The 19,540-nt window shown below is 54.0% G+C and overlaps 1 protein-coding gene across 1 annotated transcript; it reads left to right on the top strand.

The window, feature by feature from the left end:
• Positions 1-949: 949 nt before the first annotated feature.
• Positions 950-15,667, top strand: LOC135442048 (collagen alpha chain-like). The gene is made up of 7 exons (XM_064701598.1): positions 950-999; positions 3,007-3,162; positions 4,907-5,099; positions 8,323-8,508; positions 11,129-12,346; positions 13,631-13,672; positions 15,586-15,667. The coding sequence occupies exons 3-7, from the start codon at positions 5,035-5,037 to the stop codon at positions 15,665-15,667; spliced, it is 1,593 nt and encodes a 530-aa protein (XP_064557668.1). The 5' UTR covers positions 950-999; positions 3,007-3,162; positions 4,907-5,034.
• The last annotated feature ends 3,873 nt before the right edge of the window (positions 15,668-19,540 follow it).

Below are 19,540 nucleotides of genomic sequence, written 5' to 3'. Positions count from 1 at the left end.
CGGCTGTACTGGAGCACGCGGGACGCCCGCCGCCATTGCTGGTATCGCTGCCGGATCCTGGAGCAGCCCCCGGGCCCGGCGGGGGGAGGGGCCGGGACCCCTCCCCAAATCCCCCCCGAGCACAACCGGACCATCGCCCATGGAACACCGGTAGGGCCAATAACAAAATTTAAATGCTAATTAACCCCCATTAACCTCGTATATCCCTGATTAATCCAGAGACCCCCCCCAAATAACCCAAATTAACCCAGAGACCCCTCCCCAAATCCCCCCCGAGCACAACCGGACCATCGCCCACGGGACACCGGGTAGGGCACTAATTAGTAAAAATTTAAAGCTAATTAATGCTAATTAACTGTGAGACCCCTCCCCTAATAACCCAAATTAACCCAGAGACTCCTCCCCTAATTAACCCTGGGACCCCTCCCCAAATCCCCCCCGAACACAACCGGACCATCGCCCACGGGACCCCCGGTACGGGCACTAATTAACCCTAATTAATGCTAATTAAAGCTAATTAACTGTGAGACCCCTCCCCTAATTAACCCTGAGACCCCTCCCCAAATTCCCCCCCGAGCACAACCAGACCTCACCCACGGGACCCCCGTATGGGCCCTAATATGCTAATAATGCTAATTAATGCTAATTAACTGTGAGACCTTCTCCCCTAATTAACCCAGAACCCCCCCAAATTCCCCCTGAACAACACTGGACCATGCCCACGGACCCCTGGACAGCCACTAATTAATGCTAATTAATGCTAATTAACTGTGAGACCCTCTCCCCTAATTAACCCAGAGACCCCTCCCCCTAATTAACCCTGGACCCCTCCCAAATTCCCCCTAACCAACCGGACCATCGACCACTGGACCCCCGGTCGGGCAATAATTAACGCTAATTAATGATAATTAACCCCTGAGACCCCTCCCCTAATTAACCCTGAGACCCCTCCCCAAATCCCCCCCGAGCACAACCGGACCATCGCCCATGGAACACCCGGTACGGGCAATAATTAGTGCTAATTAATGCTAATTAACTCCCGATTAACCTTGTATTATCCCTGATTAATCCAGAGACCCCCCCCTAAATAACCCAAATTAACCCTGAGACCTCTCCCCAAATTGCCCCCAAACACAACCGGACCATCGCCCATGGAACACCCGGTACGGGCAATAATTAGTGCTAATTAATGCTAATTAATGCTAATTAACTGTGAGACCCCCTCCCCTAATTAACCCAGAGACCCCTCCCCAAATCCCCCCCGAACACAACCGGACCATCGCCCACGGGACCCCCGGTACGGGCACTAATTAACGCTAATTAATGCTAATTAACTGTGAGACCCCTCCCCTAATAACCCAAATTAACCCTGAGACCCCTCCCCTAATTAACTGTGAGACCCCCTCCCACAATTAACCCTGAGACCCCTCCCCAAATCCCCCCGAGCACACCTGGACCATTGCCCACGGGAGTCCCGGTACGGGCACTAATTAACGCTAATTAATGCTAATTAACTGTGAGACGCCCTCCCCTAATTAACCCAGAGACCCCTCCCCAAATTCCCCCTGAACACAACCAGACCATCGCCCACGGGACCCCCGGTATGGGCACTAATTAACACTAATTAATGCTAATTAACTGTGAGACCCCTCCCCTAATTAACACTGAGACCCCTCCCCAAATTAACCCTAATTAACCCTTACACACTTCCCCTAATTAACCATAATTAACCCAGAGACCCCTCCCCAAATTTACCCTGGGGCCCCTCCCCCACCCAGGGACCCCTCCCCATTTTTTGAGGGGGGTGGGGGAGGGGATTTCTGCCCCTCCCCCCCCCCCCCCATTTTAACCCCTCCCCCCCATTTCTGCCCCTCCCCCCTCCATTTTTGGCCCCCCCTCTATTTCCCCTCCCCCCATTTTGCCCCTCCCCTCTCATTTCTGCCCTCCCCCCCATTTTTGCCCCTCCCCCTCATTTTTGCCCTCCCCCCTCCATTTTCACCCCTCCCCCCCATTTCCTCCCTCCCCCCCATTTCTGCTCCTCCCCCCTCCATTTTTGGCCCCTCCCCCTCCATTTTCACCCCTCCCCCCTCTCATTTCTGCTCCTCCCCCCATTTCTGCCCTCCCCCCCATTTTTTGCCCCCCCCCTCATTTCTGCCCCTCCCTCCCTCAATTTTTGGCCCCTCCCCCCTCTCCTTTTTGGCCCCTCCCCCTCATTTTAACCCCTCCCCCTCATATTTACCCCCCCCCCGTTTTCTGCTCCTCCATTTTTTGTCCCCTCCTCCTTTTCTGCCCCTCCCCCCTTCATTTTTGGCCCCTCCCCCTCAATTTTTGGCCCCTCCCCCTCATTTTTCTGCCCCTCCCCCCCTCATTTTCTGCCCCCCCCTCCATTTTTGGCCCCTCCCCCCTCAATTTTTGGCCCCTCCCCCTCATTTTTTGCCCCCTCCTCATTTCTGCCCCTCCCCCTATTTACCCCTCCCCCCATTTTCTGCCCCTCCCCCCTCATTTCTGCCCCCCCATCAATTTTTGGCCCCTCCCCCTCATGTTTTGCCCCACCCCCCTCATTTTCTGCCCCTCCCCCCTCAATTTTTGGCCCCTCCCCCTCATTTTTTTGCCCCCCCCCCTCATTTTCTGCCCCTCCCCCCTCTCATTTCTGCCCCTCCCCACATTTCTGCCACTCCCCCCTCAATTTTTGGCCCCTCCCCCCTTCATTTTTGGCCCCTCCCCCTCATATTTACCCCTCCCCCCATTTTTCTGCCCCCCCCCCATTTCTGCCACTCCTCCCCCTCAATTTTTGGCCCCTCCCCCCTCATTTTTCTGCCCCTCCCCCTCTCATTTCTGCCCCTCCCCCCCATTTTTCTGCCCCTCCCCCCTCATTTTTCTGCCCCTCCCCCTCTCATTTCTGCCCCTCCCCCCATTTTTGGCCCCTCCCCCTCATTTTTTTGCCCCTCCCCCCTCATGTTTTGCCCCTCCCCCCTCTCATTTTTGCCCCTCCCCCCCCCCTTACAGGTTCCAGCCCGGGGGGAGGGGACAGCGCGGGGGGGGGAGGGGACCCCCCCGATGTCCCCACTGTCCCCAATGGGGGGCGGCCCCTCCCCCCCCCGGGGGTGTCCCCCCCCCGCCGGCCCCCCCCGGGCAGCTCCGGACGGCCCCTCCCCCCCCCGGGTGAGTGACAGGGGGGACAATGGGGGGACAATGGGGACATTGGGGACATTGGGGACATTGGGGACAATGGGGACAATGGGGGGTTGGCGACATTGGGGACAATGGGGGGGGTTGGGGACATTGGGGGGGTTGGGGGACATTGGGGACAATGGGGACATTGAGGGGACATTGGGGTCATTTGGGGACAATGGGGGGACATTGGGGACATTGGGGACATTGGGGACAATGGGGGGTTGGGGACATTGGGGACATTGGGGACATTGGGGACATTGGGGTCAATGGGGACAATGGGGACATTGGGGGGTTGGGGGGACATTGAGGGTATTGGGGACATTTGGGGGGGTTGGGGGACATTGGGGACATTTGGGGACATTGGGGACAATGGGGGGGTTGGGGACATTGGGGACAATGGGGACATTGGGGGACATTGGAGATATTTGGGGACATTTGGGGACAATGGGGGGTTGGAGACATTGGGGGGTTGGGGACATTGGGGACATTGGGGACAATGGGGGGTTGGGGACATTGAGAGTATTGGGGACATTTGGGGTTGGGGGACATTGGGGACATTGGGGGAGTTGGGGGACATTGGGGACAATGGGGGGGTTGGGGGGACATTCAGGGTATTGGGGACATTGAGGGGACATTGGGGACAATGGGGACGTTGGGGGGGTTGGGGGGACGTTGAGGGTCTTGGGGACATTTGGGGTTGGGGGACATTGGGGACATTTGGGGACAATGGGGACATTGGGAACAATGAGGGACATTGGGGGGTTGGGGACATTGGGGATATTTGGGGACATTTGGGGACATTGGGGACAATGGGGGACATTGGGGGACATTGGGGACATTGGGGACAATGAGGGGGTTGGGGGGACATTGAGGGTATTGGGGACATTGAGGAGACATTGGGGTCAATGGGGGACATTGGAAACATTGGGGACAATGAGAGGACATTGGGGACATTGGGGACAATGGGGGGACACTGGGCAGGTTGGGGACATTTGGGGACAATGGGGACAATGGGGGGTTGGGGACAATGGGGGACATTGGGGACATTGGGGGACATTGGGGACGTTGGGGGTTGGGGACATTGGGGATATTTGGGGACATTTGGAGGGGTTGGGGACATTGGGGACATTGGGGACAATGGGGGACATTGGGGTCAATGGAGTCAATGGGGTCAATGGGGACAATGGGGACATTGGGGGGGTTGGGGGGACATTGAGGGTATTGGGGACATTTGGGGTTGGGGGACATTGGGGACATTTGGGATATTTGGGATATTGGGGACAATGAATGGGTTGGGGACATTTGGGGACATTGGGAAAAAGGTTAAAAATGAGGACATTGGGGACATTGGGAAAAAATGGGGGGAAATTGGGGGAAAATGGGATTGGGGACATTTGGGGACATTGGGGACACAAAGGACAATGAGGGGACATTGTGGGGACATTGGGGACATTTGGGGGTTGGGGACATTGAGAGGATTGGGGACATTTTGGGGACATTGAGGGGACATTGGGGACACTTGGAAGGATTGGGGACATCAAGGGGACATTGGGGGGACATTGAGGGGACATTGGTGGGATTGGGGACACTTCAGGGACTCTGAGGGGACATTGGGGACATTGAGAGGATTGGGGACATTTTGGGGACATTTGGGGACATTTGGGGACCTTGGGGACACTGGGCATTTCCGGTGTCCCCGGTGCCCCCGCGGTGCCACCGTCGCTGTCCCCAGGCCCCGTCCCGGCCGTGTCGCGTCACATCCCCACCGTCGGTGTCCCCGAGGTGTCCCCGAGGCCGCGGTGGCCGCGCCGGGCGCTGTCCCCAGCCGGGGTCACCCGCCGGGGCCACCAGGGAGAGGCGATGGCGGCACCGCCGATGGTGGCACCGATGGTGGCACCCGCGGGGACAGGGACAGCGCCAGCCAGGTCAGTGCCACCTCCCAGTGTGACAGTGTCACCTCCTTGGTCAGTGTCACCTCCCAGTGTGACAGTGCCACGCCCAGTGTCACCCAATGGGACAGGGCCACCCCCAGTGTCACCTCCCCAGTGTCACCTCCCCAGTGTCACCTCCCAGTGTCACCCAATGGGACAGTGCCATCCCCCCCCAGGTCAGTGTCACATCCCAGTGTCACCTCACAGGGCAGTGTCACCTCACTGTGTCACCTCTTGGGGACAGGGCCACCCCCAGTGTCACCTCCCCAGTGTGACAGTGTCACCTCCTTGGTCAGTGTCACCTCACAGTGTCACCCAATGGGACAGGGCCACCCCCAGTGTCACCTCCCCAGTGTCACCTCCCCAGTGTCACCTCCCAGTGTCACCCAATGGCACAGTGTCACCTCCCCAGTGTGACAGTGTCACCCCCAGTGTCACCCAATGGGAGAGGGCCATCCCCCCCCCAGGTCATTGTCACCTCCCAGTGTCACCTCCTTGGTCAGTGTCACCTCCAGTGTCACCCAATGGCACAGTGTCACCCCCAATGTCACCTCACAGGGCAGTGTCACTTCCCAGTGTCGCCTCCCAGCGTCACCTCCCAGTGTCACCTGCTTGGTCATTGTCACCTCCCAGTGTGACAGTGTCACCCTCAGTGTCACCCCCACCGTCACCCAATGGGACAGGGCCACCCCAGTGTCATCTCCTTGGTCACTGTCACCTCACAGTGTCACCCAATGGGACAATGTCACCTCCCTGTGTCACCTCTTGGGGACAGGGCCACCCCCAGTGTCACCTCCTTGGTCATTGTCACCTCCCAGTGTGACAGTGTCACCCCTGGTGTCAGCTCCCAGTGTCACCCAATGGGACAGGGCCACCCCCAGTGTCACCTCCCCAGTGCAGTGTCACCCCCAGTGTCACCCCCAGTGTCACCCAATGGGACAATGTCACCTCCAGTGTCACCCAATGGCACAGTGTCACCTTCCAGTGTCACCCAGTGGGACAGGGCCACCCCCAATGTCACCTATTGGGGACAGGGTCACCTCCCAGTGTGACAGTGTCACCTTCCAGTGTCACCCAATGGGACAGGGCCACCCCAGTGTCACCTCCTTGGTCATTGTCACCTCCCCAGTGTCACCTCCAGTGTCACCCAATGGCACAGTGTCACCTCCCCAGTGTGACAGTGTCACCTCCCCAGTGTCACCCAATGGGACAGGGCCATCCCCCCCCAGGTCAGTGTCACCTCCTTGGTCATTGTCACCTCACTGTGTCACCTCTTGGGGACAGGGCCACCCCCAGTGTCACCTCCTTGGTCAGTGTCACCCCCAATGTCACAGTGTCACCCAATGGGGCAGGGCCACCCCCAATGTCACCTCACAGGGCAGTGTCACCTCCCAGTGTCACCTCTTCGTGTCACCTGCTTGGTCATTGTCACCTCCCAGTGTGACAGTGTCACCTCCCAGTGTCACCCAATGGGACAGGGCCACCCCAGTGTCACCTCACAGGGCAGTGTCACCTTCCAGTGTCACCTCCTTGGTCATTGTCACCTCCCAATGTCACAGTGTCACCTGCTGGGACAAGGCCACCCCCAGTGTCACCTGCTTGGTCAGTGTCACCTCCCAGTGTGACAGTGTCACCCCCAGTGTCACCCAATGGGACAGGGCCACCCCCCCCCAGGTCAGTGTCACCTCCCCAGTGTCACCTCCTTGGTCAGTGTCGCCTCCCAGTGTGACAGTGTCACCCCCAGTGTCACCTCCCCAGTGTCACCTCCCCAGTGTCACCTCCCAGTGTCACCCAATGGCACAGTGTCACCTCCCCAGTGTGACAGTGTCACCCCCAGTGTCACCCAATGGGACAGGGCCACCCCCAATGTCACCTCACAGGGCAGTGTCACCTCCCAGTGTCACCTGCTTGGTCAGTGTCACCTCCCCAGTGTGACAGTGTCACCCCCAGTGTCACCCCCACCGTCACCCAATGGGACAGGGCCACCTCCAGTGTCACCTCTTGGGGACAGGGTCACCTCACAGTGTGACAGTGTCACCTCCCAGTGTCACCTCCTTGGTCATTGTTACCTCACTGTGTCACCTCTTGGGGACAGGGCCACCTCCAGTGTCACCTCCTTGGTCAGTGTCACCTCCCAGTGTCACCCAATGGGACAGTGTCACCTCACTGTGTCACCCAATGGGACAGGGCCACCTCCAGTGTCACCCAATGGCACTGTGCCACCTCCCCAGTGTGACAGTGTCACCCCCAGTGTCACCCAATGGGACAGGGCCATCCTCCCCCAGTCAGTGTCATCTCCCAGTGTCACCTGCTTGGTCAGTGTCACCTCACTGTGTCACCTCTTGGGGACAGGGCCACCCCCAGTGTCACCTGCTTGGTCAGTGTCACCTCCCAGTGTCACCCAATGGGACAATGTCACCCCCCAGTGTCACCTCCTTGGTCAGTGTCACCTCCAGTGTCACCCAATGGGAGAGGGTCACCTCCCCAGTGTGACAGTGTCACCTCCTTGGTCAGTGTCACCTCCCAGTGTCACCTGCTTGGTCAGTGTCACCCAATGGCACAGTGTCACCTTCCAGTGTCACCCAGTGGGACAGGGCCACCCCCAGTGTCATCTCCTTGGTCACTGTCACCTCCCAGTGTCACCCAATGGCACAGTGTCACCTTCCAGTGTCACCCAGTGGGACAGGGCCACCTCCAGTGTCACCTCACAGGGCAGTGTCACTTCCCAGTGTCACCTCCTTGGTCAGTGTCACCTCCCAGTGTCACCCAATGGGACAATGTCACCTCCAGTGTCACCCCCCCAGTGTCACAGTGTCACCCAATGGGACAGGGCCACCTCCCAGTGTCGCCTCCTTGGTCAGTGTCACCTCCCAGTGTGACAGGGCCACCCCCAGTGTCACCTCCCAGTGTCACCCCAGTGTCACCTCATGGAGACAGGGCCACCCCCGCCCCAGGTCATTGTCACCCCCGGTGTCACCCCAAGGTCACAGCGTCACCTCCAGGGTGGTGGCACCCAATGGGACAATGCCACCATCGAGGCCATTGTCACCCCGGTGTCACTGTCACCTCAGTGTCATTGTCACCTCAGGGGTGGTGGCACCCACAGGGTGATGTCACCCTCGGTGTCATTGTCACCCTGGTGTCATTGTCCCCTCAGGATGACGTCACCCTCGGTGTCACTGTCACATTGTCACCTCAGTGTCATTGTCACCCCCAGGTCGATGCCACTCCCGCGGCCATCGGCGTCCCCCGGCGCGATGACGTCACCCAACGGGGGCGTGGCATTGTCACCTGACCCGATGACGTCACCCAACGGGGGCGTGGCCCCGCCGTTGTCACCGACGTCACCCCCGGGGCCACCGCGGCCGTGGGGACAGAGGGCGGCGCTGGAGGCCACGCCCAGGTCGGTGTCACCGTGTCACATTGTCACCGTGTCACCCTGTCACCGTGTCACATTGTCACATTGTCACTGTGTCACTGTGTCGCAGTGTCACATTGTCACATTGTCACCGTGTCACTGTGTCCCATTGTCACCGTGTCACATTGTCACCGTGTCACTGTGTCACTGTGTCACAGTCACATTTTCACATTGTCACGTGTCACATTGTCACCCTGTCACATTGTCACATTGTCACCGTGTCACTGTCACTGTGTCACATTGTCACCATGTCACCGTGTCACCGTGTCACATTGTCACTGTGTCACATTGTCACCGTGTCACATTGTCACCGTGTCACCGTGTCACAGTGTCACATTGTCACCGTGTCACTTTGTCACTGTGTCCCATTGTCACTGTGTCACCGTGTCACATTTTCACATTGTCACATCGTCACCCTGTCACATTGTCACCATGTCATTGTGTCACCCTGTCACCGTGTCACTGTGTCACAGTGTCACCATGTCACCGTGTCACATTGTCACATTGTCACATTGTCACATTGTCACCGTGTCACATTGTCACATTGTCACTGTGTCACATTGTCACCGTGTCACTGTGTCACATTGTCACCGTGTCACATTGTCACTGTGTCTCGTTGTCACCGTGTCACAGTGTCACATTGTCACCATGTCACCTCTCTTTGGGGACATTGTCATCTCCCCCTAGGGACATTGTCACCCTCTGGGTCATTGTCACAGTGTCACAGTGTCACAGTGTCACAGTGTCACATTGTCACAGTGTCACAGTGTCACAGTGTCACCCCCTGGAGCTCACTGTCACTGCCACCCCTCATTGTCACCTGTCTGATCACTGTCACCCTTTGAGGCCATTGTCACCTCAAAGCCACCGTCCCCCAGCGTTCATTGTCACCCGCTGGGACATTGTCACCCCCTGGAGCTCAGTGTCACTGCCACCCCCTCACTCTCACTGTCACCATTTTATTGTCACCTCCCTGGTCATTGTCACTGCCACCCCCTCACTGTCACCGTCACTGTCACCCGCAGGTGCCACCCCCCTGTGTTACTGTCCCCTCGTGGTGACACCAGCCAGGACAATGCCACCCTCTCATTGTCACTGTCACCCCCTCACTGTCACTGCACCCTTCATTGTCACCTTCATTGTCACACCCCAGGTGTCACCCCCATGTCACTGTCACCCCCTTGTCACTGTCACCGCTCTGGTCACTCCAGTCATGGGTCATGCCACCCTCACTGTCACTGTCACCTCTCATGTCACTGCCACCCCTCACTGTTGCTGTCACCCCTCTATTGTCACTGTCAACTGCTCATTGTCACCTCCCTGGTCATTGTCACTGTCACCCCCTCATTGTCACCTCCCTGGTCACAGTCACTCCCAAGGCCACCCCTCACTGTCCCTGTCACCCACAGGTGCCACCCCCCTGTGTCACTGTCCCCTCGTGGTGACACCAGCCAGGACAATGCCACCTTCTCATTGTCACTGTCACCCCTCCATTGTCACTGTCACCCGCTTTATTGTCACTCCCTGGTCACCTGTCACTGTCACTGCCACCCCCTCACTGTCACCATCACTGTCACCCACAGGTGCCACCCCTCTCCATTGTCCCCTCGTGGTGGCACCAGCCAGGACAATGCCACCCTCTCATTGTCACTGTCACCCCTCCATTGTCACTGTCACCGTCACTGTCACCCGCAGGTGCCACCCCTCTCCATTGTCCCCTGGCGGTGACACCAGCCAGGACAATGCCACCCTCTCATTGTCACTGTCACCCCTCCATTGTCACTGTCACCCCCTCATTGTCACTGTCACCTGCTCATTGTCACTGTCACCCCTCACTGTCACTGTCACCCTTCCATTGTCACTGTCACCGCTTTATTGTCACCTCCCTGGTCACTGTCACTGCCACCCCCTCATTGTCACTGCCACCCCCTTCATTGTCACCTCCCTGGTCACAGTCACTCCCAAGGCCACCCCTCATTGTCACTGCCACCCCTCCATTGTCACTGTCACCCCTTCACTGTCACCTGCCACCCCTCATTGTCACTGTCACTGCCACCCCCTCATTGTCACCGTCATTGTCACCCGCAGGTGCCACCCCCCCGTGTCGCTGTCACTGTCACTGTCACCCCTCCATTGTCACTGTCACCGCTTTATTGTCACCTCCCTGGTCAGTGTCACTGTCACCCCCTCACTGTCACTGTCACCCACAGGTGCCACCCCCCTGTGTCACTGTCCCCTCGTGGTGACACCAGCCAGGACAATGACAATGCCACCCCCCCATTGTCACTGTCACCCCCTCATTGTCACCGTCACTGTCACCCGCAGGTGCCACCCCCCCGTTGTCACTGTCACCTGCTCATTGTCACCTGCCACCCCTCACTGTCACTGTCACCCCCTCATTGTCACCTCCCTGGTCACAGTCACTCCCAAGGCCACCCCTCATTGTCCCTGTCACACCCTCATTGTCCCTGTCACTGTCACCTGCTGGTGCCACCCCCCTGTGTCACTGTCACCCCTCCATTGTCACTGTCACACCCCCATTGTCACTGTCACCCCCTCACTGTCACTGCCACCCCCTCACTGTCATTGTCCCTGTCACCCGCAGGTGCCACCCCTCTCCATTGTCCCCTGGCGGTGACACCAGCGATGACGACGACGACGCCCCCCCCGCCTTGGGGACAGCGCCATCGGTGGCACCGCGGGGACGCTGCTTGGGCTGCGCCCGCGCCGTGGTGGCACCGGGGGTGGCACTGTCCCCTCTGTCCCCTCTGGTGTCACCCGTGGTGTCACCCGTGGTGTCACCCGTGGTGTCCCCGTGTCCCCGCATCCAGCAGCTGGACGGGGCTGACGATGGCACGCGGGGGACAATGGGGACAGTGGGGACAATGGGGACAGTGGGGACATTGGGGACAGTGGGGACATTGGGGACAGTGCCACCACCGGTGCCACCCAACGCCGAGGGGCTGCCACCCGACATCGTGGAGTTTGTGCTGCGCGGGGTCACCGGGGACACTGACGGGGACATGGATGTCACCAACGGGGACACCGATGTCACCAATGGGGACATGGCCACCAGCAATGGGGACATGGCCACCAGCAATGGGGACATGGATGTCACCAATGGGGACATGGATGTCACCAACGGAGCCTGGCAGGGACAGCGGCTTGGGGACATTGGTCAAGGCCACCACCTTGGGGACATGGGTCAAGGCCACCACCTTGGGGACATTGATGGAAGCCACCAGCCTGGAGATGTCACCAAGAGCCACCACCTTGGGGACATTGGTCAAGGCCACCACCTTGGGGACATCTCTCCAAGCCACCACCTTGGGGACATCAGGCAGGGACATCAACCTGGGGACATTGATGGAAGCCACCAGCCTGGAGATGTCACCAAGAGCCACCGCCTTGGGGACATCAGCCAAGGCCACCACCTTGGGGACATTGATGGAAGCCACCACCTTGGGGACATTGACGGAAGCTGCCACCTTGGGGACATCAGGCAGGGACATCAACCTGGGGACATTGATGGAAGCCACCACCTTGGAGATGTCACCAAGAGCCACCACCTTGGGGACATTGATGGAAGCCACCACCTTGGGGACATTGATGGAAGCCACCACCTTGGGGACATCTCTCAAAGCCACCACCAGCAGCAGCAGCAGCTTGGGGACATCGCTCAGGGCCACCCTCAGGGTGTCACCGCCCCCAACGGCCTCGGGGACACCTTGGGGACACCTTGGGGACACCCCAAGCGCCCGGGGGAGGGGACGGGGCCGGGGAGCAAGAGGAGACGGCTGGAGCCGGACATTGGGGACAATGGGTGAGGACATTGGGGACACTGGGGACATTGGGGACATTGGGGACAATGGGTGAGGACACATTGGGGACAATGGGGACATTGGGGACATTGGGGACAATGGGTGAGGACATTGGGGACAATGGGGACATTGGGGACATTGGGGGGATTGGGACATTTGGGGGGATTGGGGACACTGGAGACATTGGGAAAAAATGGGGGAAAATTGGGAAAAATGGGATTGGGGACATTGGGGACATTGGGGACATTGGGGACATTGGGGGGATTGAGGACATTGGGGACATTGGGGACATTGAAGGGGTTGGGGACATTTGGGGACATTGGGGACATTGGGAAAAAATGGGAAAATTGGGAAAAAATGGCATTGGGGACATTGGATGGATTGGGGACATTGGGAAAAAATGGGGGAAAATTGGGAAAAATGGGATTGGGGACATTTGGGGACATTGGGGACATTGGAGGGATTGAGAACATTGGGGACATTGGGGACATCAATGGGGACAATGGGGACATTGAGAGGACATTGGGGACATTGGGGACACTGGGGACATTGGGGGGATTGGGGACATTGGGAAAAAATGGGGGAAAATTGGGAAAAATGGGATTGGGGACAATGGGGACATTGAGAGGACATTGGGGACATTGGAGGGGATTGGGAACATTGGGGTGTTGGGGACATTTGGGACACTGGGGACAATGGGGACATTGGGGACAGTGGGGACAATGGGTGAGGACATTGGGGACATTGAGGGAATTGGGGACATTGGGGAAAAATGGGGGAAAATTGGGAAAAATGGGATTGGGGACATTGGGGACATTGAGGAGAGTGGGACAATGGGGACATTTGGGGACATTGGGGACAATGGGGGGACATTGGGGTCATCAGGGGACACTGGGGACATTGGGGACACTGAGAACACTGGGGACATTGGGGACAATGAGAAATAATTGGAAAAAATTGGGGAAAAATTGGGAAAAATGGGGAAAATATTTGGGGAGTATTGGTGGAAAATTGGGAGGAAATTGGGAAAAATGGGATTGGGGACATTTGGGGACATTTGGGGGGGTTGGGGACATTGGGGACAGTTTTGTGTCACCTTGGTCCCAGTTTGATGTCCCTGCCGGTGTCACTTGTCCCTCTTGGTGTCCCCTGTCCCTGTGGGTGTCACCCGTCAGTGTCACCTGTCCCCCTTGATGACGTCACCTGTCCCCACTGATGACGTCACCTGTCCCCACTGATGACGTCACCGGTCGGTGACATTTCCTGTCCCTGTCCCCTCCCCCCAGGCTGAAGGAGGAGCCGGAGGAGCTGATGAGCGACAGCTGCGGGTGAGCCCCGAAACCGCCCCGAATCGCCCCAAAAATCAGCCCAAAATCACCCCAAAATCACCCCAAACTGCCCAAAACCGCCCCGAATCACCCCAAAAATCACCCCAAAATCAGCCCAAAATCACCCCAAAAATCAGCCCAAAAATCACCCCAAAAATCAGCCCAAAATGGTCCCAAAATCACCCCAAAATCACCCCAAAAATCACCCCAAAATCAGCCCAAAATGGCCCAAAATCACCCCAAAAATCAGCCCAAAATCACCCCAAAAATCAGCCCAAAAATGGTCCCAAAATCAGCCCGAAATCACCCCAAAAATCACTCTAAAAATCACCCCAAACTGCCCCGAAACCGCCCCGAATCACCCCAAAAATCACCCCAAAAATCAGCCCAAAATCACCCCGAAATCACCCCAAAAATCAGCCCAAAATCAGCCCAAAAATCACTCTAAAAATCACCCCAAAATCAGCCCAAAATCACCCCAAAAATCACTCTAAAAATCAGCCCAAACTGCCCCAAAACCGCCCAAAATCACCCCAAAAATCAGCCCAAAATCACCCCAAAAATCACCCCAAAAATCACCCCAAAAATCAGCCCAAAAATCAGTCTGAAATCAGCCCAAACTGCCCCGAAACCGCCCAAAATCACCCCAAAAATCAGCCCAAAAATCAGCCCAAACTGCCCCAAAACTGCCCAAAAGTCACCCCAAAAATCAGCCAAAATCACCCCAAAAGTCATGCCCAAAATCAGCCCAAAATCCACCCAAAATCAGCCCAAAATCAGCCCAAAAATCAGCTCCAAAATAATCCCAAAAATCACCCCAACTGCCCCAAAATCACCCAAAAATGTCCCAAAATCACCCAACCAAAAATACCCCCAACTCCCCAAATACCAAAATCCAAATCCCCAACCAACTGCCCCAAAATAACCCAAAATTCACCCCAAAATCACCAAAAATGACCCAAAATTTACCCCAAAAATCACCAAAAATTCACCTCAAAATCCCCCCAACACCCAATCCAAAATCACCCAAATCACCCAAAAATGTCCCAAACTGCCCAAAATAGCCAAAATCACCCAAAATTCTCCAAATGCCCAAAATCAGCCCCAAAATGGTCCCAAATTATTCAAAATTCCCCAAATTGACAAATCACTAATCCCAAAATTTCCAATTCCCCAAACCCCCAAACCCCCAAATCCCAAAATTCCAAATTTCCCAAAATCACCAAAATTTGACAAACCAAATCCCAATTCCCAAATCCCAAAATTTCCCAAATCCCCCAAATTCCCGAAATCCCTCAAATTCCCCAAAATTCCCAAATCTCCAAAATCCCCAAAATCCAAATCCAAAATTCCCCAAAATTTGACAAAATTCCCCTCAAATTACCAAATTCCCCTCAAATCACCAAATCCTCTCCAAAATCCAAATTTCTCCCAAATCCCAATTTCCCTGAAATCCCCCAAATTTCCCCAAAATTCCCAAATCTCCCTGAAATTCCCCAAAATCCCCAAATTCCACAAAATTCCACAAACTTTCCCCAAAATCATCCAAAATTTGACAAAATTCCCTTTAAAATCCACCCAAATTCCCCTCAGAATTCCCAAAATTTTCTCCCAAATCCCCCCAAAATTCACTGAAATTCCCCAAATCTCCTGAAATTCCCAAAATCCCAATATTTGACCAAAATTCCACAAATTCCCCCCAAAATTTGACAAAATTCCCCTCAAATTCCACCCAAGATTCCCCTCAAAATTCACCAAAATCCCTCAAAATTTCCCCAAAATTCCCAAAATTTTCTCCCAAAATGCCCCAAAATTCCCTGAAATTCCCCCAAATTCCCCCAAATCCCCTGAAATTCCCCAAAATTTTCCAAAAATTCCCAAAAAATCGGGAATTTTCCCCAATTTCCCCTCAGGTCCCCGCCCGGTGACGTCACCGCGGAGCCGCCCTGGGCCGCCTGCGCAGGTGGGGGAGGGGAAATTGGGCGGGAAATTTGATTAATTTTGATTAATTTTGGGTTAATTTGGGTTAATTTTGGTTAATTGGGGGGATTTGAGGGAATTTTGGTCAATTTTGGGTTAATTTTGGGGAATTTTGGGGGATTTTGAAGGAATTTTAAAGGGATTTTGGTGAATTTTGGGGAGATTTTTGGGATGGTTTTGGTGGATTTGGGGGAATTGTGAAGGGAATTTTGGGGAAATTTGGAATTTGTGGAATTTTGGGGAAATTTGGGGAGGAATTTTGGGGATTTTGGTCAATTTTGGGTGAATTTGGGGGATTTTGGGGGGATTTCGGTGAATTTTGGGTGGAATTTGAGGGAATTTTGGGGTTTTTTGGAGGGAATTTTGGTGGGATTTTGGGGAAATTTGGGTGAATTTGAGGGGAATTTGGGGGGATTTTGAGGGAAATTTTGGGGGGATTTTGGAAAATTTGGGTTCATTTGGGGGAAATTTGGAATTTGAGGAATTTTGGGGAAATTTGGGGAGGAATTTTGGGAGATTTTGGGGGAATTTGGGGGAATTTTAAAGGAATTTTGGTGAATTTTGGGGAGATTTTTGGGATGGTTTCGGTGGATTTGGGGGAATCTTGAGGGGAATTTTGGGGAAATTTGGAATTTGTGGAATTTGGGGGAATTTTGGGATTTTGGTTAATTTGGGTGAATTTGAGGAATTTTGGGGGGTTTCAGTGAATTTTGGGTGGAATTTGAGGGAATTTTGGGGTTTTTTGGAGGAAATTTGAGGGGATTTTGTCGATTTTGAGGGGAATTTCGGGGCGGATTTGGGGAGATTGTGAGGGGAATTTTGGGGAAATTTGGAATTTGTGGAATTTTGGGAAATTTGGGGAGGAATTTTGGGGATTTTGGTCAATTTTGGGTGAATTTGGGGGGATTTGGTCAATTTTGAAGGAATTTGGGGGAATTTTTGGTGAATTTTGGGTGAATTTTGGGGCATTTTGGGGGGATTTGCGGGAGTTTTAAGGGATTTTGGGGGGATTTTGGGTGGCACTTTGGGGATTTTTGGGGGGATTTTGGGGGCATTTTGGGGTGGTTCAGGAGGATTTTTGGGTGGATTTTGGGGGGGTTTTGGGGGAATTTTTGGGGGATTTTGGGGGATTTTTGGCAGGAATTTTTTTGGGATTTTTGGGGGGTTTTGGGGTGAATTTTGGGGGACTTTGGGGGGATTTTTTGGTGGATTTGGGGTTTTTGGGGGTTTTGGGGGATTTTTGGGTGGATTTTGGGGAGTTTTGGGGGAATTTTTGGGGCATTTTGGGGGATTTTGGGTGGGATTTTGGGGGGATTTTGGGGGGATTTTGGGGTGAATTTGGGGATTTTGGGGTGGATTTTGGGGGATTTTGGGGGATTTTGGGGTGGATTTTGGGGGATTTTGGGGGATTTGGAAGATTTTTTGGGATTTTTGGGGGGGTTTTGGGTGGATTTGGGGGATTTTTGGCAGGATTTTTTTGGGATTTTGGGGGGTTTTGGGGTGAATTTTCGGGGATTTTGGGTGAATTTGGGGGATTTTGGGTGATTTTTGCAGGATTTTTTTGGGATTTTTGGGGGGTTTTGGGGTGAATTTTGGGGACATTTTGTGGTGGATTTTGGGGGGATTTTTGGGGGATTTTTGCCAGGATTTTTTGTGGATTTTGGGAGGTTTTGGGGTGGATTTTGGGGCATTTTGGGGTGGATTTTGGGGGATTTTTGGGGGATTTGGGGGTTTTGGGGGATTTTGGGGGGTTTTGGGGTGGATTTGGGGGATTTTTGGCAGGATTTTTTTGGGATTTTTGGGGGGTTTTGGGGTGAATTTTGGGGGATTTTTGGCAGGATTTTTTTGGGATTTTTGGGGGGTTTGGGTGGATTTTGGGGATTTTTGCGGGGATTTTGTGGTGGATTTTGGGGGGTTTTGGAGTGGGATTTTTGGGGGTTTTGGGTGGATTTGGTGAATTTTGGCAGGATTTTTTGGGGTTTTTGGGGGGTTTTGGGTGAATTTTGGGGGATTTTGGGGGAGATTTTTGGAGGGTTTTGGGGAATTTTGGGGGGTTTGGGGTGGATTTTGGGGGGCTTTTGGGGGGATTTTGGGGATTTTGAGGGATTTGGGGGTTTTGGGGAATTTTTGGGGGCATTTTGGGGGGATTTTGGGGTGAATTTGGTGGATTTTGGGAATTTTTGGCAGGATTTTTTTGGGGTTTTTGGGGGTTTTGGGGTGAATTTTGGGGACATTTTGTGGTGGATTTTGGGGATTTTTTGGGGGATTTTTGGGAGGTTTTGGGGTGAATTTTGGTGGCATTTTGTGGTGGATTTTGGGGGATTTTTGGGGGGATTTAGGGGTGGTTTTGGGGGATTTTTGGCAGGATTTTTTTGGGATTTTTGGGGGTTTTGGGGTGAATTTTGGGAGGATTTGTGGTGGATTTTGGGGGATTTTGGGGGATTTTGGGATTTTGGGTGATTTTGGGGGGATTGTGGGGGATTTTTGGGTGGTTCAGGGGGGATTTTTGGGGGGATTTTTGGGGGGTTTTGGGGGGATTTCGGGGGATTTTGGGGTTTTTGGCAGGATTTTTTGGGATTTTTGGGGGTTTTGGGGTGAATTTTGGGGGTTTTTGGGGGAATTTTGGGGGATTTTGGGGTGAGATTTTGGGGGTTTTGGGTGGATTTTGCGGATTTTTGGCAGATTTTTTGGGATTTTTGGGGGGTTTGGGGGATTTTTGGCAGGATTTTTTTCGGATATTTGGGGGGTTTTGGGGTGAATTTTGGGGCTTTTGGTGGGATTTTGAGGTGGATTTGGGGATTTTTGGGTGGATTTTGGGGGGTTTGGGTGATTTTTTGGGGAATTTTTGGGGATTTTGGGGATTTTGGGGTGAATTTTGGGGTGGATTTTGGGGATTTTTGGGGGGTTTTTGGGGGTTTTTTGGGGTTTTGGGGTGACCCCGTGTCCCGCAGGGGCCTGGCGCGCGGTGCTGGAGCGGGTGCAGGAGGCGCGGGCCAGCGCCCACCTGAGGCACCTCAGCTTCGCAGGTGAGAGCCCCAAAATACCAAAAAACCCCAAAATCACCCCAAAAATCAGCTCGAAAAAGCCCAAAATCACCCCAAAAATCAGCTCGAAAAAGCCCAAAATCACCCAAAAAAAAAAACAAAACCAAAAATCCCCAAAAATCAGCTCGAAAAAACCCCAAAGTTACCTCCAAAAAACCTCAAAAATCAACCAAAAAAACCCAAAATCACCCCAAAAAATCAGCTCGAAAAAACCCCAAAATCACCCCAAAAATCACCCCAAAAATCAGCCCGAGAAAAGCCCAAAATCACCCCAAAAATCAGCTCGAAAAAGGCCAAAATCACCCCAAAAAACCCCAAAATCACCTTAAAAACACCCCAAAATCAGCTCGAAGAAAGCCCAAAAATCACCCAAAAAATCCCCCCAAAAAACCCCAAAATCACCCCAAAAATCACCCAGGAAAAGCCCAAAATCACTCCAAAAATCACCCAAAAAATCCCTAAAATCACCCCAAGAAAAGCCCAAAATCACCCCAAAAATCAGATGAAAAAAGCCCAAAATCACCCAAAAAAACCCCACAATCACCCCAAAAAACCCCAAAAATCAGCTTGAAAAAAGCCCAAAAATCATCCCAAAAAACCTCAAAATCATCCAAAAAATCACCCCAAGAAAAGCCCAAAATCACCCCAAAAATCAGCTCGAAAAAACCCCAAAATCACCCAAAAAAACCCCCAAATCACCACAAAAAAAACCCCCAAAATCACAAAAAAAACCCCGAAAATCACCCAAAAAAACCCCAGAAATCTCCCCAAAAATCAGCTCGAAAAATCCCCAAAAAATCAGCTCGAAAAACCCCAAAATCATCCCAAAAAGCCCATAAACCCC

Source organism: Zonotrichia leucophrys, unplaced genomic scaffold (assembly GCF_028769735.1).
Source record: "Zonotrichia leucophrys gambelii isolate GWCS_2022_RI unplaced genomic scaffold, RI_Zleu_2.0 Scaffold_912_19540, whole genome shotgun sequence".
NCBI classification, from domain to species: domain Eukaryota; kingdom Metazoa; phylum Chordata; class Aves; order Passeriformes; family Passerellidae; genus Zonotrichia; species Zonotrichia leucophrys.
This window is presented reverse-complemented; position numbering and strand designations above follow the sequence as displayed.